Raw genomic sequence first — 21367 nt, forward strand, 5'->3', positions numbered from 1 at the left:
AGTTTTATGTTCGAGTCTCGTCAAAAGCAAATTTAAACCACATTATTGCTAGCACAAGACTAAGCCTACCCCTCATCTAGTATAAATAATATCATTTGTCTAAAAGAAAAAAAAAAAAATTCCTAGCATTACTCTTCAAATTTACATAACTACTCTTTCCGAAACAACCTGAGACCAAATTTTCAGAAGAACATAAACCCGCAAGCAATAGCACTTGCCTAACTTCCAAGTACTCAACCGATGCAGAGTTCTTCTCCAGCAACGCCTGAGGAGGACCCAGAAACTCAATAGCCACAGACTGTTTCGTTTTCAGAAACAGAGAGAGAGAGAGAGAGAGAGAGAGAGCGCCATGAGCAGAAGGAACTTGCTTCTGCTCAAGATCCTTCTGTTTCTATTTGCCTTAAACTCCGTCTCTCTCTTCCTATACTTCACTTCCAACTCCAGAACACTAACTCCAACCCAAACCCAAACCCAATCCCACCACTCTTTCTCCCTCAACCGCCTCCCCTTAACCGATCAGAACCGCCGCCGCCCTCACCGCTACTCGAAGCCATGGCCCATTTTACCCTCTTACCTCCCCTGGTCCCAGACAACCCAGGTCCCCTTTCGCTCCTGCGAGGCTTATTTCGGGAATGGCTTCACTACCAGGGTCGATCTCTTGAAACCCAAGATTGATTTGAGCTCCAATCGCATGGGTTGGTTCAGGTGCTGGTTCAGTGAGACCTTGAGGAGCTCAGTGTGCGAAGGAGGGGGGCTCCGGATGGACCCAGAGAAGATTAAGATGTCGAGGGGCGGTGAAGTTTTGGAGGAGGTGATTGGGAGAGGAGAGGAGGAGGAGCTGCCCGAGTATCAAAACGGTGCATTTGAGATTAATGGAGGAGATGGGGTTGGTGGAGGAGGGGATCAAAGGCTTGTGACCCAAGAATCTCTTGATGGGTATGTGCCAAAAGGTCAGATTGATCAGCACACAATGAGAGAACTGATTGGGTCCATTCGAATAGTGCCCAGCGCAGAGTTTCAGTGCAATGAGGTTTGTTGGGTTTTTTGTTAGTTTCTGTTTTTAGATTTTGCGGTTGATTGTGATTTAGAGGATTTAATTGGTTTCAGTGATTCATTGTTAGTGTGATTTTGGTAAATGGGGTTTTAAATTTCGAGCTTTGTGTTGAGGAACTCTTGATTTGTTAAGTTCTATGTGTGAATTTAGTGGTAGATTATAGTTTCCTGGGTTTGACTTTGCATTTTGTTGATGATTAGTGTGATTTTCGTTTTCGGAGTTTCTAATTTAGGAGATTTGCTATATGGGTCTGTAAAAGGTATGAGTTTCTTTGATGGTTTACGTCATTGTGATGATCTGATGTTTAAAATCTGCGGAATTAAACACATTTTGTTAATTGCCAAATAGTGAGGAGGTTCCATATGAAAAATGGATGCAGATCAATTATCTGCTAATGTTTGGTGTTGGAATAATTCAAACGATGAATGAAGAAAGTTGCAATTTTGAGAGAATGATTACAACTCCGCTCTTCTTACAGTTGTTAGTTAATGTTCTTTGCTGACTATAGTATTATTTGCTTCTTTTCTAAATCTGCTATGCAAGTCTGTATTTGCAGTGGATTGAGGAGCCAACACTTCTGGTGACACGCTTTGAGTATGCAAATCTTTTCCACACATTCACGGATTGGTACAGCACTTATGTAGCTTCAAGAGTCACTGGCTTGCCAAATCGACCTCATTTGGTCTTTTTAGATGGCCATTGTATGGTACGTAGGTTTGATTTTCTTGTTTGAGTAATTTTTCCTTTTGTAACATTTTTCAGTTTATGTGCACGCAATTCAAGGGGCGTAAATTAACTTTTTACAGTGATTTCATCAGTTGAGGTATATTGATAGGAAAGAAGCACACAAATTTAATCTTTTTACTTGTTTAGATATAGGAAGAAGCATTCAATTTTTCTTTTAACAACTTAAAAGTCCATCTATTTTTTTCTTTTCGGGTGACAGTAGTTGATGTCTTACTATACAAATGTTAAAAATAAATAGAAGAGGGGCTGTATTGGGAGCTGACTGTCAACTTCTGATGTTAATCAGTAATTCAGAATCAGGTAACAAGGTTGTAACGTCTGAAAAATGTTTTAATAATATTGTTCTTACTAAACATTTCTACAAGGAATGACTTCTCCCCACGATGAAAGCAGTTAGGATGCCATCTTCAGGATAGAGGATAATCCTTTGTCAGTTTTCCTGTCTTTTGTATAGAGGATAATCTGGGGACACGCTTTTGACACCCATTTTGTAGAGCCCCTTTGTAATGTATTTCAACGAATTTTAGTACATCATTCATAGATCTTCCTCACAAAAGATTAGACAAATCAAAACCACTAAGACATTCTTTCGTAGTGAATAAAGTGGATTAATGCAGTTCTACAAAGAAACACTAAATCTAATCCAACGGTCATGTGGTTTCACCTTAAGTTGAAAAGTGATTGATTGTTCTGCTTAAGTGCTAGTTCACAAGTTTCCTGTTTCTGATCTCTCTTTGGTGGTTATTTTCAGACATCTTTGGAAGAAACATGGAAAGAATTAGTTTCTAGCCTTAGATATGCTAAAAACTTTAGTGGTCCTGTATGTTTTCGTCATGCTATTCTCTCACCTCTGGGATATGAGAGTCCACTCTTTAAGGGGCTGAGTGAAGATATAAATTGTCATGGTGTATCAGCACCTGATCTGTGGCAACACCCTGATGACCAGAAAACAGCACGAATATCAGAGTTTGGAGAAATGATTAAAGCCTCTTTTGGATTTCCAGTACATAGACATCAGACTGAGAAGCCAAGCTCAGGTCATAACGTCCTTTTTGTTCGACGTGAAGATTACCTAGCCCATCCACGCCACCATGGTAAGGTTGAGTCAAGGCTAAGCAATGAACAAGAAGTGTTTGATGCCCTGAAGAACTGGGTATCTAATCATAAGGAATGCAAAATAAACCTTGTGAATGGATTGTTTGCACACATGTCGATGAAAGAGCAAGTCCGGGCCATTCAAGATGCTTCTGTTATTATCGGTGCTCATGGTGCTGGTCTCACACACATAGTATCTGCAATGCCAAAAACCGTGATTCTCGAGATTATTAGCAGTGAGTATAAACGGCCACATTTTGAATTAATTGCTCAGTGGAAAGGGCTGGAATATCATGCCATTAATCTCGAAGGGTCATTTGCCAGGACACCAGTTGTTATTGACAGGCTTAACGGCATAATGAAAAGCTTCGGGTGCTGAAAATTATTTGGCTTGGGCAGAAACCGCTCAATATCATGCTGGAAGTGGAAGTGATAGAGAATCAATTCTTCCTTCAGTGCTGGTTTTTGTACCACCATTTCCGTTTCCTCTAGAATGCTAATCCACCATGTTTGCACGGTGCTGATTGAATCTTATTTTAGTGAAGGTAGAGTAGATAACCAAACTTGTTGGACTCTCTGACTGGCTCTCCAATCCCAATAGTTGTGAAACGTAGAATGAGGCTAACAAAACAAGGGTATGGGAAAGTTAAAGGTGTTGGCATTGCTTTGCAAAGGGACATCGACATTGTGCAAGATTGGCCAACAATCATCAGCGGGACATAAAGAAGTTCGTAGACTGCATTGTCTCTGCGTATGGTATGTTTTCTTGACACCCAAAACCATTGTATTTGTCAGTTCATTTCTTCCGGTGAAGGGTCCGACAGCTTGAGGAATTGTGTTGCTTTTATACTAGTCCTTTGTTACACACACGATATCTTCGTGTACAATAGAGGAATACTTGTATGATTGATTGATTGTATCGAATTTTAGTCACAATTTTTTGTTATACACTACCAAAATGGCTACTTTTTCATTGTTAGATTGAGCAATTTAATCTCGTATTGTCTTCGAAGGTGATATGGACAGTGCGGGACATACCGTTGACATTTTATCATGACCTGCCCATGCGACAAAAATTATATAGTCGGTCTGGTTCGGTTTTTACGATTTTATTTTACTTGGTTTTATTCGGTTCACCGGTTTCCCGGTTTAGCGGTAGAAGCAAAAAGTTTCTGGTGTCAACCGCAAACAAGTTAATGTAGCAAATTGAAATGAAATGATTGTCGCATGACTTATTTTTAATAGAAAGTGTTAAAATCGCCTAAAAGTAAATACATAAATAAATAAATAGTGGGAAAATGTAAAATAAAAAAACAAAGATAGTAAATTGGAAAAAATTACGGCAACAACTATATCTTTTGAAAATAACACTTAATGTGCGTAAGTGGAGGGGAAAAAATTCTCATCTACGTATATGTTCTGATTTGTTCCTAAACTATTGCAAAGGTGGGATTTTTTTGGGTGTTCTAGAATATCTGTACTCTGGGTGTTTTAATTTTTAGATCTTTATTTAAAAATTTCAAGATGAAAATCTAACAGTTAAAATACTCGGAATACCGGATACTTCGAAGTACCCAAATTTTTTTGTTGCAAACGCAATGTGATAAGTGCTTACATATAAAAAGCCAACAAAAGAAAAACTTCAAACGGTCAAGTGTTACATAAGATAAATTCATATTATTTGAGACTTAGCCCATAATATAATATGGTTCTTTTGTTGGCTTTTGGGAGACTTAGCCCATAAGATGATTCAAATTCGACTTTTGCAAGAATCGATACTTAGTAATAATATGGAATTTAAAGGGGTGAGGAAGTGGGTTAAGTCTCACAATGAGCTACCAATAATATGGTTCAAATTTGCTTTTGGCGAGAATCAAACCTAAGACCTCTCACTTACCAGTGAAGAGGAATATCACCAAATTGTAATACAAAATGACAATAATCGTTAGGTTTTTGTTCTTTTCGAATAAATGATATTATCTACAATAAGCAGGTGGGGGAGTGAACTAAGTCTCATAATAGGCCAACCATAATAATATGACTTAAATTTGCATTTGGCGAGAATCGAATTTAAGAGTATCTCCAATTGAAGTCCCTATTTAGGGACTCCCACCACCAATTTTAAGTACTCATTTAAGGACTTAAAAGGAATCTTTGTGTCCCCAAAGGAATATTGCCTCCAATAGGAGTCCTTATAGTAGAATCCTTAATTATGAAGTATTTGACAATTTTATATGATACTTTGATTAGGTGCATATTTTTTGTTTATGTTAACCTTTTTTTAATTAATTAGAAGCATTAAAAGCGTTAGAATCTTCAATCAAGATTGTGTGCCCATTTTTACACAAGGTGCAAATTTTTTGGTTTATGTTAATCTTTTTTTAATTAATTAAACTTCAATCAACATTGTAGGTTCCTTTTCCACTCAAGGTTGTCCCTGTATATGAGGACATACACTATATATCCAATTTCCAATCCATTGGTTAAGCAAACAATATTATCTATACTAAGGGAGTGAAGGATATACTAATAGGATTACTGATTAAGCCTCACAATGGGCTAACAATAATGTGGTTCAAATTTGCCTTTGGCGAGAACTGAACCTAAGACTTCTTACCTACAAGTGAAGAGGAATGCTACTAAACCTTAATATTCAGTGGCCTCTTTCTAATCCATTGGAGATTCATTTTGTCCCTATATTTGTTTTATACCCATTTTATACAGTGATTGTCCCTATTTAGGGACTCTACTAAAGATGTTTGGTGATTGTCCCTATTTAGAAACTCTACTGAAGATGCTTCTCTCACTTACAAATAAAGAATAATATCACTAATATGCACTACAAGCGGTAATTCCTCATTCTTTTAGACACATTTTTTAACTAAAACAAATTAATTATCAAGCGAGCTGCGAGACCCAATATAGTGGCCCAATTTCTTCCATGCTCTTCCCTCCGTCTCCAACTCGCTTCTTGCCGCTGGGTTTTAAAAGCTCAACCTTGTCAGGTATGGTTTCGCTTCGCCTAAACGCAATAGCTAGCAGGCTCGTACTTAGCTACTCAGTCGTCTCTAATTACTTTGTTATCCGCTTTTAGCTTAACCTAAATCGACTTATCAAACATAATCATGCATCTCTAAACCAACAATTTGTGGTACTTGATAAATGCCTTCCAACTGTATGATGAAATGCCGCACTCAATTATTTGGTCTGAAAACTCATTCTTTCATGTGGGTTTTCTGATAAATTCTATGCCTTTTCCTTATTCAAAAGCATACAGCAATTTGCGGAAGAAGATGGTGGTTTGCTTTCCCTCCACCCCCAAGAGGTTGGCAATGACGGTTGGGTGTTTCGTTTCTGCCGCTGCTCTTTTTGGTTTCGGTGCGCATCTCTCGTATGTCAACGTTGCTCCTCAACAAGCTCGAACCAAAGCTCGAAATGAATTTGTGAGAGAGAGGCTGAAACAGAAGTACGGCAGCAAATGATACAACACGCATGGTTTCCAGATATCAGTTCGGTTTTCGGATCGTATTCTGTTGGGGTGGGAAAAGTTTTGAGTTGTGAATTTATGATCCATCCCTCGTGGGAACTGGGAACTCTTTCAGGGATGAACATCCAACTGTTTTTGTGGTTGTTTTGGTTGCTCAACATTTGTATCAGTATTACAAGTTATAACAAGGATGAATACACAAACTCTCATAACTGAAGAAAATGCAAGTGCAAAACTGGATTTAGCCAGTTGGCTAGAGTGTGCTGCACTATGTGCATCCAAATTCGAATCACCCCTCCTCGTAGTTTAGTTAAGGTTCGGAACAATATGGTCCATTGTTCTCTCGAAAAGAGGCTCTAACAAAGGAGAAATTCTAAGGTACAAACTCGAACCACATGGCAATCTGACCTCATACAAAACACCCCACACACCCACACACTCGTGCCTAGTGCCCACCCTACAGGAGCGTCGAACACAAGGTCTCGTTTGGCAGCTTGGACTGTATTGATTATTTTAGTCGGATAGGATAATTTATGCATCGAATAGTACTGACTAAATTAGTCGGATGTTTGGTGCAGTATCAAACTAATGACCGGAATGTTTAAATAGAAAGACCCATTCGTTGTTCTTGCATAAATTGCAGATTTGAATCTGAGGAAGGGGAGGGCAACAACAGCAATTCCATCACTCCCTTCAATCACTGCCGCCAGATTCCATCATATCCACGGTTCTAACCTATTCAAATAAAAAGCCCACAGATGAAATCTTTCCCATCAAATGTAAATTCCCCAAATTAATTTGACAAAAAAATCCCCAAAATTAAAAATCGCAGAACAAAAGTTCTGCAACCAATTTCCTCCAACCCTTTAACAAAGCACTCTACAACCAATTTGCGTGTCGACCACCTTTAACAAATCAAACTCCAACCCTTTCTTCTCCAGTTACCCTTTTGTGTCGGTTTTATACCCCATCGCCCAAATGATACCCAGTGATAAGCAGAGCAACGGGATCCAGGACCAGCGGCATGCGAACCTGTGCGGGTGCCGCGACAAGGAACTGAAGAGGAGGGCGAAGGCCGTGGAGTGAAAGAGGAAGAAGAAGATGAAAGCATCGTGATTTACTTTCGAACCGAGTTGATTTGGGGTTCTTTGAGAGAGACCCTGTTGAGAATTAGCTCTTCTTCTTTCCGCCATTGCTTCGAAAGTGGGTGTGAGGAGAGAGAGAGAAGACGAAGGAAAAGAAAATGAGGAGAAATTAAAAAAAAAGAAAAATCTGGGATTGGCGATGGCAACGGCAGCGAGCTTGCAGAACAATGCGAGAGAACGAGAGCAATGGAGCGAAACGGATGGACCCGACTAATAATACAAAGGTTTTTAGAAGGATAAATAAATGGGCATACACCGGAGAAATATGGGGATCCAGTATAAGTAACACGGGTACTATTTAGTACATAATTGCACCAAACACCCAAAACCATATTAATTATTCTATCCGATCCCTTATACGTGCTGCCAAACAAGACCTTATTGTCTTAGGCAGACGTCTGGACATGAACGCCTAATATAGGGGTGGACATTGGGTCGATAGACCATTTTTAGAACGCACTAGAGCACCTGATACTCAGTAGGGCCTCGTGAGAGGCGGGCTAGGCCACAGAGAAAAACTATATAAAATCACACAAACCTTTGGCCTTGATGCTTGAGGGTGGGTAGATAAAAATGTATTTTTTGGTGACGAGCATAATTAGTGGCAAAATGCAAGAAATATTCACGAGAAAATTAATCAAACTACTGCTCCACAAATCACTCGACACATCCAAATAGTAAGCGTTTACGATTGCAAAAATAGGATTACTGATTAAGCATTCAACCATAAAAACATTGTTTGGGGTAAAGCCAGTTGCAACTTCAAACTGAAATAAAGTGCAATACCTTACAGAGTAGGAAACGACGAAACAACTGACATACTCTGAGTCTACAATTACTGAGTTCAGGTAACCAAAATTTAAGCAGCAGCTCCCTTCCCCTTCTTCCTCTGGAGCTTCTTCATGTAGAACTCCAGCTCTCTGCCCTCCAAGATATATCTGTAAAGCATTACATAAGAACAAATATGATTATACTAAACTTTGCAACAAGAAACGAAAATCAACCGTTACATCCATGCTTCCAACTCTAGCATAACTGCAAATAAACTAGTAAAGCACCTACGATAGACTAAGTTGAAAAAACACAGGAAGATAAAGTCACTTACCCATCGCAACGGCCACACTGACCAGGTCGTGATGAAATACAAGCCAACAGACGACCACCGCCAAATTGTTCTTCAATATGCTGGTCCAAGGTGCGAGTCTGTTGACGCTTCTCCAGCTTTCTGGCTACATGGTTGCTCTTCTTTGCCTCCTCAGCAGCAGCAGCAGGTGCCTCACCATCCTATACGATCACAAAACATGGCATCAGGGACCGTAAATTCTACTGTTCTTGACAACATTCCGCTCCTCCATCTCAAAGAGTACAAACATGCATATATACATCTTCGAATCAATTTGTTATGAGCGTGCATAGCGTACACCAAATATAATTGTTTCCACCATGTGAACACATCAAAACAATGTATAAACCATTATATTTCCTCCAGATGCAAAAACAATAAAAATTCGACAAATATGTAAAACACAAAGGACAAGTCCAGTGATAACACACATAGAAAACTTAAATCATTGGAGAAAAAAAAAATAAAAGTCCTACCTCTGCTTCTTTCTTTGCAGCGGCAGCAGTTTTCTTCTTGCGGCCAATTTCAACTCCATAGTGCTGGAGGTACCACTGCTTGAATGGTGCTGCATCAACCTGAACAATGGCACTCTTCACCAGAGTTTGAGTACGGACCAACTCATTGTTAGATGCATTGTACACAACATCAAGAAGACGGGTTTTGCGGGTCACAGCCTCGCTACCCCAAGAGAAATTTCCAGTGTCAAGCCTCAAAGCACGCCACTTAACATTTCCACCTCGAACCCTGATCCTCCTCACAGTCTTGTTGCTTGACAACTTGGTGTTAGCAGGTTGCCTACCGAGCTCGTACCTGCAAACAAGAAGTGAAAACTAAATCAATTCCAAAATCATCAAGGCTTTAAAGTAACATCAATTTCCAAATGTGAGAATTCATTGTCAATACTAATCTAAACAATTAAATAAATCTAAACCAACGAGCAGTACAGAACTTGTGTTTACAATAATCTGCGAAATACTTGCACACAGAAGTTCATAAATAAAGTTAAACAACACTGGTCACAATCTAAGAAATGGAGGGTTGGTGCCGTAGTACATACAAATTACGGCAACCCCTTCGAGCAAGTGGAGGCACATGACAGTGAATTATTTGCCAGAAACAAGAAGTTCACAAATTGCAAAGCAATCAAAATTCTTTCAACATATGCAGTTATAAATCTCCTTAAATCACCAGATTACAAAAATCGAATAAAAAACAAACGAAGGGGTATTCAAAATACAGGAAACGGGATTAATTTCTTCAAAAGAACAAACAAATCATTGAATTCATTCATCAAATAAACAGGAGAAGCACATTATTCAAAAGGAAGATATCTCAGATAACAACTTGAACAAAAAAAAAAAAAAAAAAAAAGAGCAGCTCAAATCAAAACAAAAGAAAGAAATATTACTTTCGCTTCTTCCTCCAAGCCTTCTTCTTGCCTCCAGTGGCACGTCTCTTGTGCATGGAATCTCGAGAAATACCTACAAAAATCACACAAAAACTCAAGATTTAGCATCACATTTCACAAATGCGATATCAAAAAATTAAAAAAATCAAAACTTCAGATGAACAAGCTCAGGGGTACCCATCACGGAAACGAAGTAGAAAAAACAAAAAATGGATACGAGATGTAGAAAGTAAGAGGATGAGAGAGGGTACCCATTTTGGAGGTCTAGGGTTCTTCTGCTCCAGGAGTCTGCGGCAACGCGGCTAGGGTTTTGTGAGAGAAGTGAAGTGGAAGGGGAGCTAGGTTTTTAGCACAAACGTAATATATCAAATTACTATATTGTCCTCAGTGTTCTGGTGGTATTACCGGGCCCAAACTAACTCTTTACTTTGGGCGACTTTGGATTGGCCCTTTCCGAGAATCTGTACCTCCCGGTCTAGACTAGGGTTTTTGTTTTTTTTTTTTTTTTTTTTTTTTTTCTTTTTTTTGTTTTGTAAACTGGTCCAGATTAAGTTTGGGTTGAAGTGATGTTTAGATCTTTTTCATGGACCGGAAGAGCTCAAACCCACTTTACATTAAGTTTTTTTTTTTTTTAAACAACACTTTTACATGAAGTTTAGTCTTCTTTGATGGAAGGTTGGTTTGAGATTGCGGTGTTTAAAAAAAAAAAAAAATAGCTTATTAAAAACGCTTATACAAAAAAGTGATGTAAAGTGGAGAGGTAGGGTCAACGTCAAAGGTGGCTTTGACTGGATTTCTTTTTCGTTTTTTTCCTGTCTTTTTAAACTCTTTTTGTATGTGGGATAAAACACAGATTTCAAAATAAAATAATATTGTGAAATTGAGTATATATGTGCACTGAAATATAAAGTAAATAAGACATAATATTTACGAAGTTCGGTAAGTGTGCCTACATCCATGGGGCAGTAATAATATTTTCTTTCATTATATAAAATAATAAGAGTACAAAATAATTTTCATTATTTTCCCTCTTCTGCCTAGCATGGCTCATGGATATTTTCTCGTGCATATCTCTTCTTTCTTTCCTCTTTGTTTCATTTCCTCCTTATTTTTTTTCTCTATCGTGAAGGTCTCCCCTCATCCGACTCCCTGAAGACTGCATGAGAATCTTCACTCTGCTTCTCCTAATATCCTCCCTTTACCACCTTATGGGGTTTTACAGGATAGTTTTCTTCAATGATGCAAATACCTCTTTATATATAGGTTTTTTTATTTATTATTTCTTGGTCATATTTGGTTGTCCGTGTTTTTAACCTTAATCTTACCGAGACATTCTCTAACATTATAAAACTGCAATCATATTTAGTTGTCTATTACTCTAGACATTCACACCTCTATTTACCACAAAGTTGAATTTACGATACAAATTTTGAGCCCGAATAAAATTTCTCTTTTGCTTTTTTTATTTTTTTATTATTTTTAAGGAGACTTTGGATGCGGTCCCTAACTATGAATATTCTTTGACTGAAACCTTGTTGATTTTCAATTTTTTATCCAAGTCCCTGAAATTAATGTGATAATTTATTTATATGTACGTTACTATATTTTTTAAATTAAAAATTGAAATTTATAGTTGTTTATATTAATGAGATTTTAAATAAAAAACCATAATTTGTGGGATTAAAAATATTAAAATATAAATATACTATTGTGTGTGTGTGTGTCTATATATATATATATAAACATTGGTACATTCATCAAAATTAATAACAAAATTATTGTATGAAAACATGGGTACATTATTCAAAATCACAAAAAAAAAAAAAAAAAAAAAAAGATATTAGGCTTAATAAAATTAGTAAATTTCTTCGATTAAACTTAACATGGATATATTCTCAAATCAAAGAAAAAAGAATGTACCCATATAAGTTTAAAAATGGATTCGAAAAAAAATTGAATAGATAATATATATATATATAAGGGTACATTTTACATATAACAAATTGGTATATTTAAGAATGAGTACATTTTAAGATTAAAATTTTGGAAAAAGTTACATGAATGGTACATATAATTAGCATGGGTACATTTAGTAAAATTAAAAATGGGTACAAATAAATAAAAAAATATGGGTACAAATACAAATAAAACTTTATAAAATATGGGCACAAAAAGAAATTAATATATGGGTACAAATTAAAACTGAAAAAGAAAATTGGTACAAATTAAAAAATGGTTGCAAATTAAAAATGGGTATAAACTAAAACTAAAAATATATGATAAAAAATTTAACCATAAATATAAATATACTAATTGTAACATTTTTAACATTAAATGAATATATTTTGAAATAAAAAATATTTAATTGTTGAAATAATTAATGATACTATTAATATCAAGGACCTTGATCAAAAAATAAAAATAAATAAGATTTTAATCAAAGAAGTAGAAAAGAAAATATGTAAACCTAATTTCTCTTTTTTTTTTTTAATTCCTTTTACATTTTTCCCATCATCCCTCCTCTGGTTTTTCATATTCCTTTTCATAGCCTTCTGCATTTATCTTAAACAAATCCCAACTTGCTTGCTTGTATATATCGAAGCGACTTGGACAGTTGGAAGTAGAACCCTATTCCCCTTCCCTCTCGAAAGGTTCCACATACATATGCAGATTGTGAAAGCATAAACATATGCGTTTCGTTCTTCTGTTTTGTTTTTGCATTCTCTTTCTACCAATTTTCTGTATTGAAATACTGATAATTTGAGTCAACAATACATAACCCACATTGAATCCATCCAAATATCATCCATCAAATCATTCTTCAAAGCATTTGGAAGATTTGAGAATGGGGTTTTCGGTCCTGGGATCAGTGGGCTCTCATATTTTAGTAAGAAATTCTTACGAAAGGACTTTGAAGATTCAATCTTTCAGGGAAAGAGAGAGACCCACCATTGGTTTCGAGCTCTCAAGGTCGAGGTCCTACCATGGAAGAATCAAGTCGAGCAAGTATGAATTACCTGACTTTGATGAAAGAACAAGCCCAAATGAGGTACGTTGTTATGATCCTAATCATTTGTATGAAGTATGAATTAATTGAGGACATCAAATCGCTGGCTCCGGCAGTCACTGAAGCTTCCATCACCCACGTTCGCCGTCAAGCCAATTCAGCGGCCATAGATTAGCTCGTCTCGGTCATAGATTAGCTCGTCTCGGTCTTTCTGTGGAACATTGTGTTGAATGGATGGGGTCTCCCCCTAGTATAATCACTGATCTACTAGTTGCGGATGCTTCCCCTATTGTATAATTCCTTTGTTTCTCTGTCTCACTGTTTCATGAATGAAATCCACTATCGTTTCCTTCAAAAAAAAAAAAAAAATATATATATATATATATGTACACACACACATACATACACTTGTTGTTCGATTTTTTCCTTCCGGATTATGAATTGGCAACAGTAGTAAATTGTGTGTTTGTAGATTTTTTTGGACAAATCTTGATAAGCATTTTAAAAGGAAATTTGATGTTAGATAGGAGTAAAATAGTGTAATTGTAAATTGCAGTGAGCTTCCACGAATCGCATTAGTAAGGAATGCTTTTGGTCGAATGTTTTTTCTAGATATAGATTACACCAGGGAATTCGATACAGTTTGAACTGAGCTTTTGAGTGTATCCGAAAACATTGGCAACGATTCTGTTGTTACCAAGTTATTTTGTCACTCAAATTCTCAACTACGTCTGCTGAGAATTTGATCTTTTGTGTAATTTGTTTTAGTACTGCGTATCCGAAAACGTTCCCCTGCTTTTACTACTAGTTGTGTGTAGGGAGGCATTATCTGTGTTCCAGGAGTATTGCTTACTATGAAATTATGAATACTTTGTTTCAACCGAATCATTACTGGGTTATTAGCTTTATCTTCTGACTGGGAATAAATTGCAATGCTTTGAATTTACTGATACACTTGGGAGAGCAATGTTTCATTGCAAATTGATCTTTTATTTAACAAATTTTAGCATAGCGTGCGAAGCCGTTCTTTTGTTACCAGACGATATCTTATCCCAGTTGTCTTGCTCTTTACTGTTATTGCTTGTTTAAATTGAATAGTTGCTGGTTTAAGCTTTAATTGACAGAATGAATTGAAGCCTTTAAGAGCTTATTTCCTAATATTTGTTTATCGTTGAAAGGTGAGGAAAGAGATACAACGATGTTATGAACTGATACACAGACTTGGGAGAGGAGTCGTGTATCTGGGTTCTTCAAGGATGGGACCTGATCATTCACATTATTCGAAAACGCTAGAGTTAAGTACAGAGGTGAGTAACTTTTTCCTACCTCGATTTCCCTACAAATCACCCCTTCATGTAAAAAGTTTTTACGAGCATCAATTTAAAGGCAACGAGATTGCAGGATAGGAACCTTAGCTTTAAAACACCAAATGCATTATGGAATTTAATATGCTCAGTAGTCTACTTCATTAAATTTGTATTTCCGCACATCTTCCGAGCAGATTGCAAATCTTCTGGGATGTACTTCATGGACGGGGGCTGGTCCGGGGCTAATGGATGCTGCTACTAAAGGTGCTTTGCGTGCAGGAAAATCGGTTGGTGGATTTAAGATTGGTAAAGAAGCTGGCGAATGGACAGCATCAAATTATCATCCCTACCTACCATCAGAAGTGTATCTCACATGCAGGAAAGATATAATTATTTGTTAGAAAGTTCATAAGTGCATTTTAGAACTGCTGCCAAATTGTATAACTGCTTCATACTTGCAGGTTTTTCTCTGCTAGGAAGCATGGTTTGGTAGATGCTGTAGTTAGAAGCAGTAGTTCCGAACGGACAGCTGTTGTTGCTCTCCCTGGTGGGATTGGTACTCTCGATGAAGTTTTTGAGATATTAGCACTGATTCAGCTAGAACGAATTGGGTCAAAGCTTCCAGTTCCGTTCTTGTTGATGAACTACGACTCATTCTATTCAAAGCTACTAAACTTCCTTGATGATTGTGAGGACTGGGGTACCCTCTCCAAGGGAGAGCTTTCATCACTTTGGAAGGTTTGTGACAGTAACTCAGAGGCTTTGGCTTATTTGTCAGAGTTTTACGACTTACCTCTTAGCGAGAAAGGAAGGCATGACAACGAATTGGAAAGTGCAAGCGGAAAATTGTCTCAATGAGATTTGCAGTTGAAGTGGTTGTCTGTAGAATGCCTTTTCCATTCAAGCAATGGTCTCAAAATCTGTTGTAACTTAATCACACTTGCGTGCGGAAATATTGTTCACTGCCTGAATTTAGATTTCCATTTTCCTCAGTCGTAGTTGAATGCGGATTTCGCAAGTAAGAGTCGAGATGCAAGTAAGAGTCGACGTTGGCAGTTGGTCCAGCGGCAAATAAGTCAAGCTGCGTAATCACGAAGTAACTATGTTACCCTTCATCGAGTGTGAAGTTTAAACCTGGTTCTTTTTCTTCGAGGGTGAAGAGAAATTTGGAAAATAAGATGACAACGTAATTATTCTACTCTAAACTAAAGTAATTTACAGGGATGGGGATTTGAACTCGTGTGCAAGAGGGCGAGCACATTACATTGATTAATTGACCTAACGCACGTCTACAAGAGAGCTGAAACATGAAATGATTTACCAACGTCTGCAAGAGGGCGGTAACATAAACCGATATGTAATCCCGGACTATAATCAAGAACTTGGCTGCCTTGAGGACGGCAGCAAACCATCCATATTTGTGTAGTCATAACTTGGTGAACTGGACGCTGATTAATCACCAGTGTTCAAACCAGCAAGCTGCATTATGTTCTCGATCTCTCTCACCACTTCCCCCATTCTAGGGCGTTTATCCTGCTGTTCTTCTACGCACAGCATCGCCAAATCAACAAATATTTCCAAACCTTTCAGATCTGTTCCCGAACCCATAGCCGGGTCAAGAACTTGATGAAGGTTGTACAGAGATTTTGTGTTATCCATTGCCATCTGCACCACTCTCACTATATACTTCCCTTGCTCTATTGGCCTTCTAGCAGTTATCAGCTCCAACATTACCACACCGAAGCTATAAACGTCACTTTTCTCAGTCAACTGTTGAGTCATGTAATACTCGGGATCCAAGTAGCCCTACACCAGCAGAGATAATCGACCTCAGTTAGGATGATACCGTGATATTTTGTACAAAGATGCAATACTTGTACTCGAGTTGATAAATTTTTTAACTTACCAGTGTCCCTTTAACTTGAGTACTTATGTGATCTGTTCCACTGTCAGGCATAGACTTGGAGAGACCAAAATCTGCAACTTTTGCTGTTAAATCTTTATCGAGCAATATGTTGTTTGATTTAATGTCGCGGTGTATAATGGGAGGGTTTGCGTGTTCATGAAGATAGGCCAGACCTCTTGCCGCACCAAGAATTACTTTAAGTCTCCTCATCCAGTCCAGCCTGATTCCTGACCTCCCTGCATTCAGAATTCTCTAATCGATCATTCTCACACGAGACAAAATTGAACAAAACAGTTGGAGCTTCGAGGTCCTATTTAGATTTGAAGATGAAGAAATGAATTGAATACCTGAAAGAATTCCAAATAAATCGCCATTCGGAACATACTCATATACCAAGATTTGTTCACCTTGCTCCAAACAAAAACCAACAAGGCTGACAAGATTCTTATGATGTACTCTTGATAGAAGCTCAACCTCAGCTTTAAACTCAGGCCCTCCCTGCATGGATTCCCTGTTAGATCTTTTAATTGCAACCATTTGGCCTGAAGGAAGAACTCCGCGATACACCTATAAAATGTTACCGAATGATGTCATATTGTCACTATCTAGCAGTATTTTTGTAAGTTACATTTTGTAACTGTGTAGGGTTTAGGAGTTAACCTTTCCATAACCACCAGATCCAACATCATTAGCGTCTGAAAAACCGTTGCTGTATTTCCTAAGCTCTTCAAAAGAGAACAACCGTGCTCCTTTTAGGTCCGGAGATCTAGCACTGCTATAAGTCCCGGTCTGCAGAATTCGTAGACAGAAAAACAATAACTAAGCTTACTGCCTTATGATGAAGCATAATGTGTTGAGTCTGTTATAATTTTTTCTCTACCGCCTTTTTGAGTTATCGATGAACAACATCTTACCAAAGGCATTGACCTGCTCCATTGATCATTTGCTTGTCTCTTTAGGTGGAGAGCATAAAACCCTAGAAGGGCTAACAATAACACAAGTGCGGAACCACCAACTGCTGCACCAATTATCAAGCCTTTGCTTGATTGCAGCACACCTCAAAATCATGAGAAATGAAAAGAGAGACGTGTCGTCAGTTATCAGATCGAGTTAACATTGCCAACTTTTAAAGCAGAAGTGCAACTAGTATTTCTAAGTTCAGAGTGACTTTCAGACTTACCTCCTGATTTCGGGTTGTCATAAGGGAAAAAAAAAGAGAAGGGTCCATAATAACTTGGATGCGCCCCCGCCAGAGTCTGGTTGCTAATCATGGACGCAATGGCTGAAGATCCAGTTTTGTTGAAGCGGTCTTGGCCAGCCGGGAAGATTTCTATGTAGAGTTTAAGGTGATAAGAGGAGTCCCAGGAAGGATTACTAACAGCAACTGAATCCACAGGAAGGTTATAGGACCGAAGGGTTTTTAGGAGAGATTCCTGAAGAGCTGTGAAATAACTGAAGTTTTCCAAGTTGGAGAAAGAAACAAATATGAAGTTTAGAGTTCCTGTGTAGGGATATGCACATTTACAGTTGGGGGAAGAAACCTGCCCCGGACTACAAGCAACTTGCGTACAGTTACTTGGTGGCGGTGAAATTGGGGAACTGGTTGGAGAAACAGTGCAGTAGTTATTTGCCATGCTTGTTCCCTCACAAATTGGATTATCAACGAGGCTGCAAAAGATAACGGACCATTAATCATGACAGTTTGACAAACAATTGGACATTGATATTCGATGTATGAGAACTATAGCTTACATCAATGTATAGTTGGATCCTCCATCACTTCGTGTAAGGTCGGTAATGAAGTTCTTCTCCAGATCAATTCGTTGCAAACCGTTGCTAGAAATGGTTCCAAGATCCAGTAAACCGTTGATTTTGTTGTTCCTCAGTAACCTGCAACAGCCCACAGGTTAGATTGATAATCACTTTACAACCACTTTACACTTAAGCTAGGTGCTATTAGAGATCAGTATGGCACTCACACAGTCTCCAAACTGGAAAGGCTGAATAAGGCCGGAGGAACTTCTCCCTGAAGTCCCGTGTTCTCCATCATTCTGCCATACAGGATTGACAGGTACATTAATTCAGAGCATTTACTGTGATATTTCAAGTGGAATAACATATACTCGAACTCAAACTGCATCCAGATACACGCAAACACACACACAGGGGTATATTGAGGAGGAATGAAACATACAATGTTGTCAAATTCTGCAATGTCGAAAACCAAGTAGGAACATCTGTTGCAGCAAAAGTATTGTTGCTCATATCCCTGCAGATCAATGATATGGAATACATATGATTGTAACAATTTTTAGTCATGGGAAAAAGTGATGAAATTCATAAAGCGTAACATCTTTTAGATCGAGCTTGAAAAAATCAGTAATGTTGCACTTACACATAGTTCAGGCCATTCAAGCTAGTAAGGTTTGGCATGCGGCCAGTCAGCTGATTGTTGGACAAGTGCCTGAAAACATATTACCATTAGTCTCTCTTTAGTAAAGTGAAATCCAAACAACATGTTTGAAAGTGAAAATTCTTTGTCTGGTACGCCGTTTTCTTACAGTTCGGCCAAGTTTGTAAGATTGCTGAGGCTTGAGGGAACGGACCCATTTAAGGAATTCCTATCAAGGATTCTGTACCAGAACAAGATATTCAGTACAACTAGATACAAGCCACAACTTAGGAGTCTCTTGGTATAAATCTCTTGTGAATATGAAATACTCACACCGCCTGCAGTGTCTGCACATGTCCGAGCGTGGAAGGAATGGCACCAGTTAGATTATTTCGGTCAAAAATCCTGCACAGACAAAAGTACTCAAAGCAGATAAGGTAATGTTTTTCTCTTACCAATTGAGATTTTCAGGTGAAGAAAACTTACACATGTAGCAGCACCATCTTTGAGCTGAAAAGTCGAGGGGGAATTGCACCCGAGAGCTGATTATTTTGAAAATGACTGTATTTGAAGTGTAAAAAAGAATCAGAGGGGCACAAATCCAAGGTAGGCAAAAGATTAGTCAGCTCAGGGTTAACTAGAATTGACGTACAAGTGCCTCGCCTTATGTAACATATCAAGACCGGGTGCAGTCCTGTTAGATACTGGGATTGATCCCTGAAGTTGGTTGTCAGAAAGGTCCAGAAAGGAAAGATTGGCCATATTACCAATGGAAGGCGGAATCCAGCCACTGAAGCTATTGTTTTTCAAAGATCTGCAGCAGGATATAAATGAAGAGTTGCAGTGTTGTAGGATATTGGCCTGTTTAAACGCCTAGTTTGGAATGATCAAGGGCGAGAGGGAGAGGAAGGCTTACAGATAAGAGAGCTGCTTTAGAGATCCCATAGTGTCCGGAATTCGACCGGAGAAACTGCAACCAACCAGGTTTCTGACATGCAAAGAAGAAAGCAACAAGGTAGTTAGGTGGATGAATAATCACATACCAAAAATTACTAAAGTGAAGAAACCGGTAATTCTATTTTACAAGTATACTAGTTTCGTCAACTTTCCAATTGATGCCGGAAGCGGTCCCTTCAGGCCCCTGTTAAAAGACAGATTCCTATATGAAAAAGGGTGAGAAAAGAGTTACAAAAGACTAATGAGAAATCTATAACCAAGAAATGAATCAAATAATGAAGTGAAAGCTAAAGTAATTTCAGTAACGATTAAAACGCTTTGAAAGAAAAATCCTGGATATTTTGGTTCACATATTAGTTGCAAGTGAAGTATCATAATTATGTAAAATGCAATGCGGAGAATCAGATTGAAGACGTACAGAACCTCAAGCTCAGATAACTGCTCGATATCGCTGGGAAGAGAGCCTGTCAAAGCCATATCTGCCAATGCTCTGAAATTAAAGAAGCCAATGTTATCCGAAAATGGAAGAAAATTAAGCAACTCCAGAAGCAACGAAAATGGTGGAAACAGGCAAAAACTTACATGGAGGTTACATGCGAATTTGTGCACGTAATACCTTCCCAGCTGCCGTCACCACAAGGACCTGAACCCACCCAACTGGTTGGCCTTATGTTCCACTCATCCATGAGAATCTTCATAGGGACATCTGCATAGAATTTAACACAGTTCAATGCTCGAACCGCAATCTATGGATCTATCAATCTATTATACCGTACTACTAAGTTTCATTCACTGTCATATTGATAAGTCCATAATCATCACAGAAGGAATGGTTATGAACTACTCTACAAGTCTAACTATGATCCAAACTTTTGAATGCCGCGAACGAGTTCTGCCCATTTAATGGAGAAGAAGCAGTTACATAAAGGACGTAGCAGTTGGATAAATCTTACATTCCTGATTGTTTGCCTCTACTGCAATAACAAAGAAAGGGATCAACACAAGCAGGGGAAACACATGATCAGTGGCTCGAGTTCGATCCATCCCTTTGCTAATTCAGGCCTTATTTGGCTTTCAGTTCTTGATATTATTCTTCTCATAAGGAAGGCAGATATATATAGTACAGACTCGACTTACAAGGTATGAATATACAATAATATTCACCCTACGTCCTCAAACGGGAAATAAATTGTTGAATCCCACATTGGTCATACAAAAAGAAAAGTAATAGTTTAAATATCCTAACCCCACTCTAACTAACACCGAAACGTTTTGTGATAAAACCCCACACCTAACGGATTGTGCAGGTAGTAATTACCAAGTTGGGGAAAATATCGGTGTTGTTGGAAGTGGGCATTATGGCTCGTCTCTCTATTTTCTACATGCTATTAGAGTCAGGAAGCGGGCCCATACTGTACTACCACGTGATGGGTGGGTTCCCTTGACCCCGCGTGCAGGGATTGGGTCCCACGTGAGGATTCATACCCAACTTGTCAAGTGAGTAGTAGAAGACTTGACTTGCAATGGTTTTTGTCAGGATGTTTGCCAACTAATCTTCATATTTTACAAAAGGAAATTGAATAATATTTGCATCTAACTTCTCCTTAAGAATATGTCTATCCACTTCCACATGTCCCGATCATGTTGAACTGGATTATTCAAAATATCAATGGCCGATTTATTGTCTCATAATAGATTTGATCCAGATGTTGGTGGGTACCCAAGTTCTATAAATAACT

The 21367-nt window shown here is 38.1% G+C and overlaps 4 protein-coding genes and 1 long non-coding RNA gene across 7 annotated transcripts; 3 read left to right on the plus strand and 2 right to left on the minus strand.

The window, feature by feature from the left end:
- Positions 1-156: 156 nt before the first annotated feature.
- LOC103954513 (beta-1,2-xylosyltransferase-like) lies at positions 157-3869 on the plus strand. Of its 3 annotated transcripts, XR_007250819.1 has the most exons (4): positions 158-1030; positions 1611-1760; positions 2553-3357; positions 3437-3869. XR_007250819.1 is itself a non-coding variant. In XM_009366351.3 (3 exons), the coding sequence occupies exons 1-3, from the start codon at positions 350-352 to the stop codon at positions 3273-3275; spliced, it is 1554 nt and encodes a 517-aa protein (XP_009364626.2). In that variant the 5' UTR covers positions 158-349; the 3' UTR covers positions 3276-3869. The 3 variants fall into 3 exon arrangements, 2 of the variants coding, with proteins under 2 accessions (XP_009364627.2, XP_009364626.2); XM_009366351.3 differs by having other exon boundaries at positions 2553-3869; XM_009366352.3 differs by lacking the exon at positions 1611-1760 and having other exon boundaries at positions 157-1030; positions 2553-3869.
- A 1723-nt stretch (positions 3870-5592) lies between these two features.
- LOC103928132 lies at positions 5593-6586 on the plus strand. Its single transcript, XR_664298.3, has 2 exons — positions 5593-5901; positions 6167-6586. It is a non-coding gene; the product is annotated as an uncharacterized LOC103928132 (long non-coding RNA).
- Positions 6587-8219: 1633 nt separating this feature from the next.
- Positions 8220-10440, minus strand: LOC103928131 (40S ribosomal protein S8). Its single transcript, XM_009337148.3, has 5 exons — positions 10311-10440; positions 10060-10132; positions 9128-9461; positions 8634-8812; positions 8220-8466 (listed from the first exon to the last, which is right to left on the minus strand). Exons 1-5 carry the CDS (start codon positions 10312-10314, stop codon positions 8388-8390), a joined length of 669 nt encoding a protein of 222 aa, XP_009335423.1. The 5' UTR covers positions 10315-10440; the 3' UTR covers positions 8220-8387.
- A 2138-nt stretch (positions 10441-12578) lies between these two features.
- LOC103928129 lies at positions 12579-15365 on the plus strand. Its single transcript, XM_009337147.3, has 4 exons — positions 12579-13108; positions 14245-14373; positions 14568-14752; positions 14835-15365. Exons 1-4 carry the CDS (start codon positions 12905-12907, stop codon positions 15229-15231), a joined length of 915 nt encoding a protein of 304 aa, XP_009335422.1. The 5' UTR covers positions 12579-12904; the 3' UTR covers positions 15232-15365.
- A 173-nt stretch (positions 15366-15538) lies between these two features.
- On the minus strand, positions 15539-20740 carry LOC103928150 (leucine-rich repeat receptor protein kinase HPCA1-like). Its single transcript, XM_048564239.1, has 19 exons — positions 20582-20740; positions 20211-20334; positions 20047-20118; positions 19756-19830; positions 19588-19659; positions 19324-19485; positions 19158-19232; positions 19005-19076; positions 18841-18912; positions 18675-18743; positions 18474-18548; positions 18259-18330; positions 18032-18169; positions 17460-17947; positions 17194-17336; positions 16940-17068; positions 16627-16846; positions 16280-16515; positions 15539-16179 (listed from the first exon to the last, which is right to left on the minus strand). Exons 1-19 carry the CDS (start codon positions 20670-20672, stop codon positions 15826-15828), a joined length of 2739 nt encoding a protein of 912 aa, XP_048420196.1. The 5' UTR covers positions 20673-20740; the 3' UTR covers positions 15539-15825.
- Positions 20741-21367: the final 627 nt, after the last annotated feature.

This window comes from the organism of the source record quoted next, unplaced genomic scaffold (assembly GCF_019419815.1).
Source record: "Pyrus x bretschneideri cultivar Hongxiangsu unplaced genomic scaffold, Pyrus_bretschneideri_v1 Contig38, whole genome shotgun sequence".
NCBI classification, from domain to species: Eukaryota; Viridiplantae; Streptophyta; class Magnoliopsida; order Rosales; family Rosaceae; genus Pyrus; species Pyrus x bretschneideri.